This window comes from Entelurus aequoreus, linkage group LG18 (assembly GCF_033978785.1).
Source record: "Entelurus aequoreus isolate RoL-2023_Sb linkage group LG18, RoL_Eaeq_v1.1, whole genome shotgun sequence".
Taxonomy (NCBI): domain Eukaryota; kingdom Metazoa; phylum Chordata; class Actinopteri; order Syngnathiformes; family Syngnathidae; genus Entelurus; species Entelurus aequoreus.
The window spans coordinates 1,854,131-1,867,857 of record NC_084748.1 but is presented as its reverse complement, the minus strand read 5'-3'; the positions used below and the strand labels follow the sequence as shown (position 1 = coordinate 1,867,857).

General features: G+C 41.4%; 1 protein-coding gene across 1 annotated transcript in view; it reads right to left on the bottom strand.

Moving 5' to 3' along the window:
- Positions 1 to 13,397, bottom strand: part of spock3 (SPARC (osteonectin), cwcv and kazal like domains proteoglycan 3) — a 53,717-nt gene extending 40,320 nt beyond the window's left edge. Inside the window, exons 1-2 of the mRNA XM_062026255.1 lie at positions 13,280 to 13,397; positions 13,031 to 13,159 (exon numbers count right to left, since the gene is read on the bottom strand). Coding sequence (XP_061882239.1) covers positions 13,031 to 13,159; positions 13,280 to 13,309 — 159 coding nt within the window. The 5' untranslated portion in view covers positions 13,310 to 13,397. The remainder of the gene's footprint in view (positions 1 to 13,030; positions 13,160 to 13,279) is intronic.
- Between the last annotated feature and the right edge of the window lie 330 nt (positions 13,398 to 13,727).

Genomic DNA, 13,727 nt, shown 5'->3' with positions numbered 1-13,727 from the left:
AGTCGTACCGGCCGAAAATGCATAATAAAGAAGGAAAAAAACATATATAAGTCGCATTGGACTATAAGCCGCATATATACCGTATTTTTCGGAGTATAAGTCGCTCCGGAGCATAAGTCGTACCGGCCGAAAATGCATAATAAAGAAGGAAAAAAACATGTATAAGTCGCATTGGACTATAAGCCGCATATATACCGTATTTTTCGGAGTATAAGTCGCTCCGGAGCATAAGTCGTACTGGCCGAAAATGCATAATAAAGAAGGAAAAAAACATATATAAGTCGCATTGGAGTATAAGCCGCATATATACCGTATTTTTCGGAGTATAAGCCGCTCCGGAGTATAAGTCGTACCAGCCGAAAATGCATAATAAAGAAGGAAAAAAAACATATATAAGTCGCATCGGACTATAAGCCGCATATATACCGTATTTTTCGGAGTATAAGCCGCTCCGGAGTATAAGTCGTACCGGCCGAAAATGCATAACAAAGAAGGAAAAAAACATATATAAGTCGCATTGGACTATAAGCCGCATATATACCGTATTTTTCGGAGTATAAATCGCTCCGGAGTATATGTCGTACCGGCCGAAAATGCATAATAAAGAAGGAAAAAAACATATATAAGTCGCATTGGACTATAAGCCACATATATACCGTATTTTTCGGGGTATAAGCCGCTCCGGAGCATAAGTCGTACCGGCCGAAAATGCATAATAAAGAAAGAAAAAAACATATATAAGTCGCATTGGACTATAAACCGCATGTATACCGTATTTTTCTGAATATAAGCCGCTCCGGAGCATAAGTCGTACCGGCCGAAAATGCATAATAAAGAAGGAAAAAAACATATATAAGTCGCATTGGACTATAAGCCGCATGTATACCGTATTTTTCGGGGTATAAGTCGCTCCGGAGCATAAGTCGTACCGGCCGAAAATGCATAATAAAGAAGGAAAAAAACATATATAAGTCGCATTGGACTATAAGCCGCATATATACCGTATTTTTCGGAGTATAAGTCGCTCCGGAGTATAAGTCGTACCGGCCGAAAATGCATAATAAAGAAGGAAAAAAACATATATAAGTCGCATTGGACTATAAGCCGCATATATACCGTATTTTTCAGAGTATAAGTCGCTCCGGAGTATAAGTCGTACCGGCCGAAAATGCATAACAAAGAAGGAAAAAATCATATATAAGTCGCATTGGACTATAAGCCGCATATATACCGTATTTTTCGGAGTATAAGTTGCTCCGGAGCATAAGTCGTACCGGCCGAAAATGCATAATAAAGAAGGAAAAAAACATGTATAAGTCGCATTGGACTATAAGCCGCATATATACCGTATTTTTCAGAGTATAAGTCGCTCCGGAGCATAAGTCGTACCGGCCGAAAATGCATAATAAAGAAGGAAAAAAACATATATAAGTCGCATTGGACTATAAGCCGCATATATACCGTATTTTTCAGAGTATAAGTCGCTCCGGAGCATAAGTCGTACCGGCCGAAAATGCATAATAAAGAAGGAAAAAAACATGTATAAGTCGCATTGGACTATAAGCCGCATATATACCGTATTTTTCGGAGTATAAGTCGCTCCGGAGCATAAGTCGTACTGGCCGAAAATGCATAATAAAGAAGGAAAAAAACATATATAAGTCGCATTGGAGTATAAGCCGCATATATACCGTATTTTTCGGAGTATAAGCCGCTCCGGAGTATAAGTCGTACCAGCCGAAAATGCATAATAAAGAAGGAAAAAAACATATATAAGTCGCATCGGACTATAAGCCGCATATATACCGTATTTTTCGGAGTATAAGCCGCTCCGGAGTATAAGTCGTACCGGCCGAAAATGCATAACAAAGAAGGAAAAAATCATATATAAGTCGCATTGGACTATAAGCCGCATATATACCGTATTTTTCGGAGTATAAGTTGCTCCGGAGCATAAGTCGTACCGGCCGAAAATGCATAATAAAGAAGGAAAAAAACATGTATAAGTCGCATTGGACTATAAGCCGCATATATACCGTATTTTTCAGAGTATAAGTCGCTCCGGAGCATAAGTCGTACCGGCCGAAAATGCATAATAAAGAAGGAAAAAAACATATATAAGTCGCATTGGACTATAAGCCGCATATATACCGTATTTTTCAGAGTATAAGTCGCTCCGGAGCATAAGTCGTACCGGCCGAAAATGCATAATAAAGAAGGAAAAAAACATGTATAAGTCGCATTGGACTATAAGCCGCATATATACCGTATTTTTCGGAGTATAAGTCGCTCCGGAGCATAAGTCGTACTGGCCGAAAATGCATAATAAAGAAGGAAAAAAACATATATAAGTCGCATTGGAGTATAAGCCGCATATATACCGTATTTTTCGGAGTATAAGCCGCTCCGGAGTATAAGTCGTACCAGCCGAAAATGCATAATAAAGAAGGAAAAAAAACATATATAAGTCGCATCGGACTATAAGCCGCATATATACCGTATTTTTCGGAGTATAAGCCGCTCCGGAGTATAAGTCGTACCGGCCGAAAATGCATAACAAAGAAGGAAAAAAACATATATAAGTCGCATTGGACTATAAGCCGCATATATACCGTATTTTTCGGAGTATAAGTCGCTCCGGAGCATAAGTCGTACTGGCCGAAAATGCATAATAAAGAAGGAAAAAAACATATATAAGTCGCATTGGAGTATAAGCCGCATATATACCGTATTTTTCGGAGTATAAGCCGCTCCGGAGTATAAGCCGTACCGGCCGAAAATGCATAATAAAGAAGGAAAAAAACATATACAAGTCGCATTGGACTATAAGCCGCACATACACCGTATTTTTCGGAGTATAAGTCGCTCCGGAGTATAAGTCGCACCGGCCGAAAATGCATAATAAAGAAGGAAAAAAACATATATAAGTCGCACTGGAGTATAAGTCGCATTTTTGGGGGGAAATGTGTTTGCTAAAAGCCAACACCAAGAATAGACATTTGAAAGGCAATTTAAAATGTGTAAAGAATAGTGAACAACAGGCTGAATAAGTGTACGTTATATGAGGCATAAATAACCAACTGCTATGTTAACGTAACATATTATGGTAAGAGTCATTCAAATAACTATAACATATAGAACATGCTATACGTTTACCAAACAATCTGTCACTCCTGATCGCTAAATCCCATGAAATCTTATACGTCTAGTCTCTTATGTCAATGACATCAATAATATTATTGGATATTTTACGCTAATGTGTTCATCATTTCACACATAAGTCGCTCCTGAGTATAAGTCGCACCCCCGGCCAAACTATGAAAAAAACTGCGACTTGTAGTCCAAAAAATACAGTATATATACATTGTGAAATGAGTTATTTACACAGAAATGTTTATTTACATACCTTAATTGGTGTTTGTAACAAGGCAGTAAAACGTATGTGCTGGAGATGTAACATTGACATGAAGATGGAAGTATGTGCTGGAGATGTAACATTGACATGAAGATGAAAGTATGTGCTGGAGATGTGACATTGACATGAAGATGAAAGTATGTGCTGGAGATGTAACATTGACATGAAGATGGAAGTATGTGCTGGAGATGTAACATTGACATGAAGATGAAAGTATGTGCTGGAGATGTGACATTGACATGAAGATGAAAGTATGTGCTGGAGATGTAACATTGACATGAAGATGGAAGTATGTGCTGGAGATGTAACATTGACATGAAGATGAAAGTATGTGCTGGAGATGTGACATTGACATGAAGATGAAAGTATGTGCTGGAGATGTAACATTGACATGAAGATGGAAGTATGTGCTGGAGATGTAACATTGACATGAAGATGAAAGTATGTGCTGGAGATGTGACATTGACATGAAGATGAAAGTATGTGCTGGAGATGTAACATTGACATGAAGATGGAAGTATGTGCTGGAGATGTAACATTGACATGAAGATGAAAGTATGTGCTGGAGATGTGACATTGACATGAAGATGAAAGTATGTGCTGGAGATGTAACATTGACATGAAGATGAAAGTATGTGCTGGAGATGTAACATTGACATGAAGATGAAAGTATGTGCTGGAGATGTAACATTGACATGAAGATGAAAGTATGCGCTGGAGATGTAACATTGACATGAAGATGAAAGTATGTGCTGGAGATGTAACATTGTTATGAAGATGAAAGTATGTGCTGGAGATGTAACATTGTTATGAAGATGAAAGTATGTGCTGGAGATGTAACATTGACATGAAGATGAAAGTATGTGCTGGAGATGTAACATTGACATGAAGATGGAAGTATGTGCTGGAGATGTAACATTGACATGAAGATGAAAGTATGTGCTGGAGATGTAACATTGACATGAAGATGAAAGTATGTGCTGGAGATGTAACATTGACATGAAGATGGAAGTATGTGCTGGAGATGTAACATTGACATGAAGATGAAAGTATGTGCTGGAGATGTAACATTGACATGAAGATGAAAGTATGTGCTGGAGATGTAACATTGACAGGAAGATGAAAGTATGTGCTGGAGATGTAACATTGACATGAAGATGGAAGTATGTGCTGGAGATGTAACATTGACATGAAGATGGAAGTATGTGCTGGAGATGTAACATTGACATGAAGCTGAAAGCATAAGATGGAGATGTAACATTGACATGAAGATGGAAGTATGTGCTGGAGATGTAACATTGACATGAAGATGAAAGTATGTGCTGGAGATGTAACATTGACATGAAGATGAAAGTATGTGCTGGAGATGTAACATTGACATGAAGATGAAAGTATGTGCTGGAGATGTAACATTGACATGAAGATGAAAGTATGCGCTGGAGATGTAACATTGACATGAAGATGAAAGTATGTGCTGGAGATGTAACATTGTTATGAAGATGAAAGTATGTGCTGGAGATGTAACATTGACATGAAGATGAAAGTATGTGCTGGAGATGTAACATTGACATGAAGATGGAAGTATGTGCTGGAGATGTAACATTGACATGAAGATGAAAGTATGTGCTGGAGATGTAACATTGACATGAAGATGAAAGTATGCGCTGGAGATGTAACATTGACATGAAGATGAAAGTATGTGCTGGAGATGTAACATTGTCATGAAGATGGAAGTATGTGCTGGAGATGTAACATTGACATGAAGATGGAAGTATGTGCTGGAGATGTAACATTGACATGAAGCTGAAAGCATAAGATGGAGATGTAACATTGACATGAAGATGGAAGTATGTGCTGGAGATGTAACATTGACATGAAGATGAAAGTATGTGCTGGAGATGTAACATTGACATGAAGATGAAAGTATGTGCTGGAGATGTAACATTGACATGAAGATGAAAGTATGTGCTGGAGATGTAACATTGACATGAAGATGGAAGTATGTGCTGGAGATGTAACATTGACATGAAGATGGAAGTATGTGCTGGAGATGTAACATTGACATGAAGCTGAAAGCATAAGATGGAGATGTAACATTGACATGAAGATGGAAGTATGTGCTGGAGATGTAACATTGACATGAAGATGAAAGTATGTGCTGGAGATGTAACATTGACATGAAGATGAAAGTATGTGCTGGAGATGTAACATTGACATGAAGATGAAAGTATGTGCTGGAGATGTAACATTGACATGAAGATGAAAGTATGCGCTGGAGATGTAACATTGACATGAAGATGAAAGTATGTGCTGGAGATGTAACATTGTTATGAAGATGAAAGTATGTGCTGGAGATGTAACATTGACATGAAGATGAAAGTATGTGCTGGAGATGTAACATTGACATGAAGATGGAAGTATGTGCTGGAGATGTAACATTGACATGAAGATGAAAGTATGTGCTGGAGATGTAACATTGACATGAAGATGAAAGTATGTGCTGGAGATGTAACATTGACATGAAGATGGAAGTATGTGCTGGAGATGTAACATTGACATGAAGATGAAAGTATGTGCTGGAGATGTAACATTGACATGAAGATGAAAGTATGTGCTGGAGATGTAACATTGACATGAAGATGGAAGTATGTGTTGGAGATGTAACATTGACATGAAGATGAAAGCATAAGATGGAGATGTAACATTGACATGAAGATGAAAGCATAAGATGGAGATGTAACATTGACATGAAGATGAAAGTATGTGCTGGAGATGTAACATTGACATGAAGATGAAAGTATGTGCTGGAGATGTAACATTGACAGGAAGATGAAAGCATAAGATGGAGATGTAACATTGTTATGAAGATGAAAGCATAAGATGGAGATGTAACATTGACATGAAGATGAAAGTATGTGCTGGAGATGTAACATTGACATGAAGATGAAAGTATGTGCTGGAGATGTAACATTGACATGAAGATGGAAGTATGTGCTGGAGATGTAACATTGACAGGAAGATGAGTTAAACACCTGCTTCAGTGTTCATAGCTTCACCTTCTTTGTTTGGTTTTAAGATAAAATGCGTCCATTCTCCTTGTTTTTTATGACGCTACTACCAAGGAGGTCTCGGACCAGATGCAAGTCAGAAGCAAAGAAAAACCAGTGAGAGTCTTTTCGGAGGAAATTTCGGCCAGAGAATCATGGAAAGAAAACTTTCTAAGAGTTATTATTAGCTATTCTGTGTTATGTGTTGTATGTTGCACCATTGCACCAAGAACAATTCCTAGTTTGTGAACCCGTTCTCAAACAATGGAAATAAAACCTATTCTGATTCTGATTGTGATTCTGATTGTGATTCTGAGTTGGTTCATAAACTCTGTGTATGGATGGATGGAAAAGACTGTTCCAGATGAAGGTTGTTATTGTTCTGGAATATCTTGCCAGTACAAGGTTTTTGTTCATCACAAATGCAGCGTGAAGATGTTTGTGTACGCTTTAGTATTCACCTTTAATAGACATTCTCTTTCCTCTCAGTCCTATTTGGTTCTACCTTCTTAAATTAATGGCTGTTTCTTTTTTTCCTCCCATCGATGCACTTGAAAATGTTCTGTTTTTTCCATTTGTGCTGCAAACAAACAGTCTCCTCTAGATTACAACGGTTGCTACGTCTTTATTGACCGTTATCCGCTTCCAGGTTGTGTTCCGCATGTTGAGGCCAAGGGAGGGATCTGGTTTTAGATCGCATAATCCAGTTGTGTTAGTCCCACTTTGCAAAAACCCAACAGGATGGGATTAAGATGTTTCCATGGGTTGTAGGATGCTTATTTAGAGCCAAACTATTTGAGAAATGGGACTAATTTAGTGCATGGACACGTATTGAGTGATGGTCTTTGACTAGGTGCTTAAACTCTGACAAAATCAATATACCAACATCAAATGTCTACAGTACTGGAATATACAAAATGAGACTATGATCATGAAGGGAGAAGTCCTTAGTCTCAGAACAATTGTATGTAAGGTATCACACAACTTGTTTTCCCATGAGTTCAGGTTGCCCTACGAGAAGACAAAAGCTGTCTTTGTCCTTATCAAGCAAAGGCCTACCACTTGTAAACCTCCACTGTGTGCGATGGGATGCGACGTGGAGGTGTCGGTTTCGGAGCAGACCTGACACCGCTCCAGGCACCTTCTCTTTAAACTGTTTATGACCGAGTGCGGCAGCTGTTTATGACCCACCTCCCCTTAGAAACAGCTGCAGCCATGTAATCAGGAAATGCCCAAATAAATGAGGAGGCGTGGAGCTCCCTCCACAGAGCGTGGGACGACACTGTACGAGGGTACAGGTCGACACTGTACGAGGGTACAGGTCGACACTGTACGAGGGTACAGGTCGACACTGTACGAGGGTACAGGTCGACACTGTACGAGGGTACAGGTCGACACTGTACGAGGGTACAGGTCGACACTGTACGAGGGTACAGGTCGACACTGTACGAGGGTACAGGTCGACACTGTACGAGGGTACAGGTCGACACTGTACGAGGGTACAGGTCGACACTGTACGAGGGTACAGGTCGACACTGTACGAGGGTACAGGTCGACACTGTACGAGGGTACAGGTCGACACTGTACGAGGGTACAGGTCGACACTGTACGAGGGTACAGGTCGACACTGTACGAGGGTACAGGTCGACACTGTACGAGGGTACAGGTCGACACTGTACGAGGGTACAGGTCGACACTGTACGAGGGTACAGGACGACACTGTACGAGGGTACAGGACGACACTGTACGAGGGTACAGGTCGACACTGTACGAGGGTACAGGTCGACACTGTACGAGGGTACAGGTCGACGCGCTCTCCTCATGAGCTCGATTGAATCCTGTCTCTGTTTGATTCCTTTGCTTCTTGTCTTGTCTAATAGATGTCATCGGTGTTTGAACCTGACACTTAGTTTTCTGGAAAAGTGCCCCTCAAACAAGTCAGTAGAATCTCCCTGGTGTAGACTGGAGCCAATAAGTTTGTAAACCATGTCATGTCCTGAAAACATGACTAATGTTTTGGCTTGTTAGCACTTGACTAATCAGTGTGAATCAGTTGCTAGGAAACATCTGTGCAGTGATTGGTGTCAACAGGAAGCTCTTGTAGCACAACAAGCTGCCGTGTGAGCAGTCACAATGCTGTCAAGAACTGGGAGTAAAACTAGCAAGTACTCGACTACCTCCAGACACATTTCCTGCACAGCCTGCGTGGCCTTCAACTGTTCAGTGTGGCGGACACAAAGAGACGACTCCAGAAAAAACATCTGAGCGTGTCTTCAAAAGGCAGCGAGCTCTAAAAGCTGAACATGACACAGAAGGTTTGCTTTTAAAAAGAGTTAAATATATTTCACTTGATGTGTGCAGCAAGGCCTTCATTAAAACTGATAGAAGTGAAAGGTGTGTTATTACGGGGGAATTATTGTAAAGGTATGGTGGCGTGCAAGTAAGAGCAAGTTCAAATGATTGCTAATTGTCTGGAGGCAATTTACCATTCTGCTCACTGCTGCTCACAACTCAACTATTAGACAACATGAAAACACAGAGTTTACATTCTAACTCTCCGCATTAAACATGGCTGCCATGCACATGTTGGCCAAACAGAAGCAGCCAGTGAGGAATTAGAAAATATCAGCCAGGATTCTGTCACGAGGGGGTCGCATCTTTACGCGGGGTCGTTCCTCCAGATGCAAAACGGACACTCCGGACGAAAATGTGATGGTAGGAGATGATTTATTAATCATAAATCATACACCGTACCAAAAAGACAGGAAACAAAGAAAAGAAAAGCGTGCCGATCGCACGGGAAGCTAAGGCAACAACTTAGCACAGGAATCTAGAACAGGAATACAGCAACGTAACAGTTGCATACTGCAAACAAGGAAGCCAGACCAAATGTGCCGAGCAACGGGAATAAATAGCTCTCTGATTAGTGCTCAACAGCAGGTGAACGTGCCGAACACTAATCAGAGGCAGGTGAAAGCAAGTAGTACCCATGGTAACCAAAACAAACCCCCAAAGTGCACAAAACAGGAACTAAGGGAGTCCAAAACTAACAAAACATAACTAAACAAACCATGATCCGACCACGGATCACGACAGATTCAAAGTGGCCCAATAGGGCGTTGAAGAGTTTTGACCATTTTTAAGATGCTTTGGAAAGCATTTTTTCCATAGAAAATCTGTGAAAATGCAAGAAAACTTAGCAATGGTTTCCATCTATTAGATGCTATGAAACCTCTTTTTCTCGTCTAAACCACATCGTCAATAGTTCATTGTTTTTGTTGGGAAAATATCTTCACCGTATCAATATTAGCCATTCCAAGAATGTACGACAGCATCCATACTTTCATGTGTTATAAATGATAATGTTCAGTGTTTGGTTTGGTTTGAGAAAGCCTCTTCACACTATAAGGCATGTCAACAATCCACGGGAAATGATGGCTACGTTTAAGAGTAAATATTGGAATGGTAAGAACTCAAATATGTTGATGAACTGGTGAGTCACTGAGTAAAGTCATGTTGTAAGATTGCATTCATGCTATCTGCTACAAGTTTCTTTCTTTAATTACAACATGAAGCTTTTTATGACAGACTTTATTATGCTTTCTAGGAAACTTTGGCCATGCTGCTCTAGATCTAGTACAAATGAGTGGGTTTAGTATTTTAAACAATGATTACAACCATGAGACACAATAGCACACAAGGATATCTTCTGATGCATCCACTGACCACCTTCATCCCTTCACCGCCTCACTACTACCTGTACTACAGCATCCACTGACCACCTTCATCCTTTCAACGCCTCACTAGTACCTGTACTACAGCATCCACTGACCACCTTCATCCTTTCAACGCCTTACTAGTACCTGTACTACAGCATCCACTGACCACCTTCATCCCTTCACCGCCTCACTACTACCTGTACTACAGCATCCACTGACCACCTTCATCCCTTCACTGCCTTACTAGTACCTGTACTACAGCATCCACTGACCACCTTCATCCCTTCACCCCCTCACTAGTACCTGTACTACAGCATCCACTTACCACCTTCATCCCTTCACCCCCTCACTAGTACCTGTACTACAGCATCCACTGACCACCTTCATCCCTTCACCGCCTCACTACTACCTGTACTACAGCATCCACTGACCACCTTCATCCCTTCACTGCCTTACTAGTACCTGTACTACAGCATCCACTGACCACCTTCATCCCTTCACCCCCTCACTAGTACCTGTACTACAGCATCCACTTACCACCTTCATCCCTTCACCCCCTCACTAGTACCTGTACTACAGCATCCACTGACCACCTTCATCCCTTCACCGCCTCACTAGTACCTGTACTACAGCATCCACTGACCACCTTCATCCTTTCACCGCCTCACTAGTACCTGTACTACAGCATCCACTGACCACCTTCATGCTTTCACCGCCTTACTAGTACCTGTACTACAGCATCCACTGACCACCTTCATCCCTTCACCGCCTTACTAGTACCTGTACTATAGCATCCACTGACCACCTTCATGCTTTCACCGCCTTACTAGTACCTGTACTACAGCATCCACTGACCACCTTCATCCCTTCACCGCCTTACTAGTACCTGTACTATAGCATCCACTGACCACCTTCATGCTTTCACCGCCTTACTAGTACCTGTACTACAGCATCCACTGACCACCTTCATCCCTTCACCGCCTTACTAGTACCTGTACTACAGCATCCACTGACCACCTTCATGCTTTCACCGCCTTACTAGTACCTGTACTACAGCATCCACTAACCACCTTCATGCTTTCACCGCCTTACTAGTACCTGTACTACAGCATCCACTGACCACCTTCATGCTTTCACCGCCTTACTAGTACCTGTACTACAGCATCCACTGACCACCTTCATGCTTTCACCGCCTTACTAGTACCTGTACTACAGCATCCACTGACCACCTTCATGCTTTCACCGCCTTACTAGTACCTGTACTACAGCATCCACTGACCACCTTCATGCTTTCACCGCCTTACTAGTACCTGTACACCCGACACTTTTTGAATCATTCCAAGCATTTACTCTTTGATTTTTCACTCACACACCTTTTCTTATACATCTTATGTACCCTAAATTCCAAAATATCAGCCGCTAGCTTTTTCCTACGCTTTGAACCCTGCGGCTAATTTATGGATTTTTCTCCACAGATGGCCGTAATGTAAATAGTTTTCGTAAAACACATGCAAAGACACTGAGAAGCCGTGCTATTTTTTGTGCTATAGCGCCATCTTTTGGACGAGTTCACTCACTGCAGGTGCTGCTGTGCCCTTCTGTTTAGTGCTTTCAACTGGAAATACAAGGGCCGTTCCATCCTCTATTCGTCCATAGCGTTTCTACTCGTATGTATGCTTCATCACTCCGAGCAACAATTGTACGTTTTACAATATAACTAAAACTATTCTTACTTACTAAAGCATCCCATGTGTGATGTCTGTGGGAGTGTTTTCATGCATATTTGTACCTGCTATCATCATGTAATCAAACTTGTGTCATTAGCGTTAGCTAATATGCTAACATGTTTACAAGTGTCTGTGTTAGTATTATTAACTTACAATGACATTCTTCTTGTATTGTTTCACTTTCACAAATTCCTCAGTAAATTCTCCAAAACGTCAGCGTGGAGTTATTGAGTCTGTTTAGCTGATTGGAGAGCTAGCTTGCGCAGGTAGCGGCTCCATGACCATGACTTCTGTTTTGTTTGATCAGCCGTTTTACTGCCGTGTTACAGACACCAATTAAGGTATGTGAATAAACATTTACAAAGTATTTCTCTGTAAACAACTCATTTCACAACATATATATCTGTGGCTTATAGTTTGGTGCAGCCAATATATGGAAACATACTTTTTTTCTAGAAATGTAGTGGGGGTGATGGTGTGTGACATGTGGGGGTGATGGTGTGTGACATGTGGGGGTGATGGTGTGTGACATGTGCGGGTGGTGGTGTGTGACATGTAGGGGTGATGGTGTGTGACATGTGGGGGTGATGATGTGTGCCATGTGGGGGTGATGGTGTGTGACATGTGGGGGTGATGGTGTGTGACATGCGGGGGTGATGGTGTGTGACATGTGGGGGTGATGGTGTGTGACAGCACCTGACTCAAACTGCACCAAGAAACGTCTAAAGGAGACCACACAGTGTACATGATGATATCAGCATGCAGGCCTCATAGATGCATCCCTATATATACATATATACATACATATATATACATATACAGTACATATACATATAGATATACATATACATATATTCATATGCATATACATATACATATATATACATATACATACACATATATACATACATATGTATATGTATATGTATATATCTATATGTATATGTATATGTATATGTATATTGCAGGATACATGTGTGTTAGGACGCGCATCCACAGTGGTCGGTGGCGCGCATGCGCAGTGCTGATGCTAACAAGGAATCCACAGCAAGATGTTTTTGAAAAGGCAGCAGCCATCAGCAGTGAGTTGAAAAAAGGCAGCAGCCATCAGCAGTGACTTACATCTCGGAACTGATCCCATCTCCCGCTCAGCCACTTGTCGTCCAGCACATTTCCGACGTCGGAGCGAGCTGAGACGCGTCCGACGGCGCACACGCACACGCACACGCACAGCAAGGCGACGCTCAGCATCTGCGGCACACAACACAACAAAACACAACACAACACGTCACTATAACATCACTAAATATCAATCATATAAATACGACCAGTATAAACATGACGACATGTTGACTTGTTTGCCAAACATACCTTGTAACATCCACGCGTCCACAGCCTCATCTCATCTACTGTGTACGTGTGTGTGTCTGCTACTAGCACTCTAATACACCTCTCTCTCTCTCTCTCTCTAACTCTCCCCTCCCTCTCTCTCTGTGCGCAGCGTGTCGGGAGCGCGCACCGTGCACACCACACACGCTGACACCGACCTTCCTTCCCCTCTCGGGTGGAGAAGGACTATCATGTCCACTGGTGTGTCCAGTATTTACAGGAACAACATCATAAAAAATGAGTGTACAGAACGGAAGTAGTCTGCTGGTGGAGCTTAATTGGTTCCGGGACAGTGCTCTTAACTCCAAACACTGGTATGGAGTGGAATTCACTCCAAAAGTGCACAAACACACAAACATGATTGTGTTCACACTCAGCTATTTGCAAGTTGAAACAAAACACTGTCCTGATTTGCAGGTAAAAAAAAAAC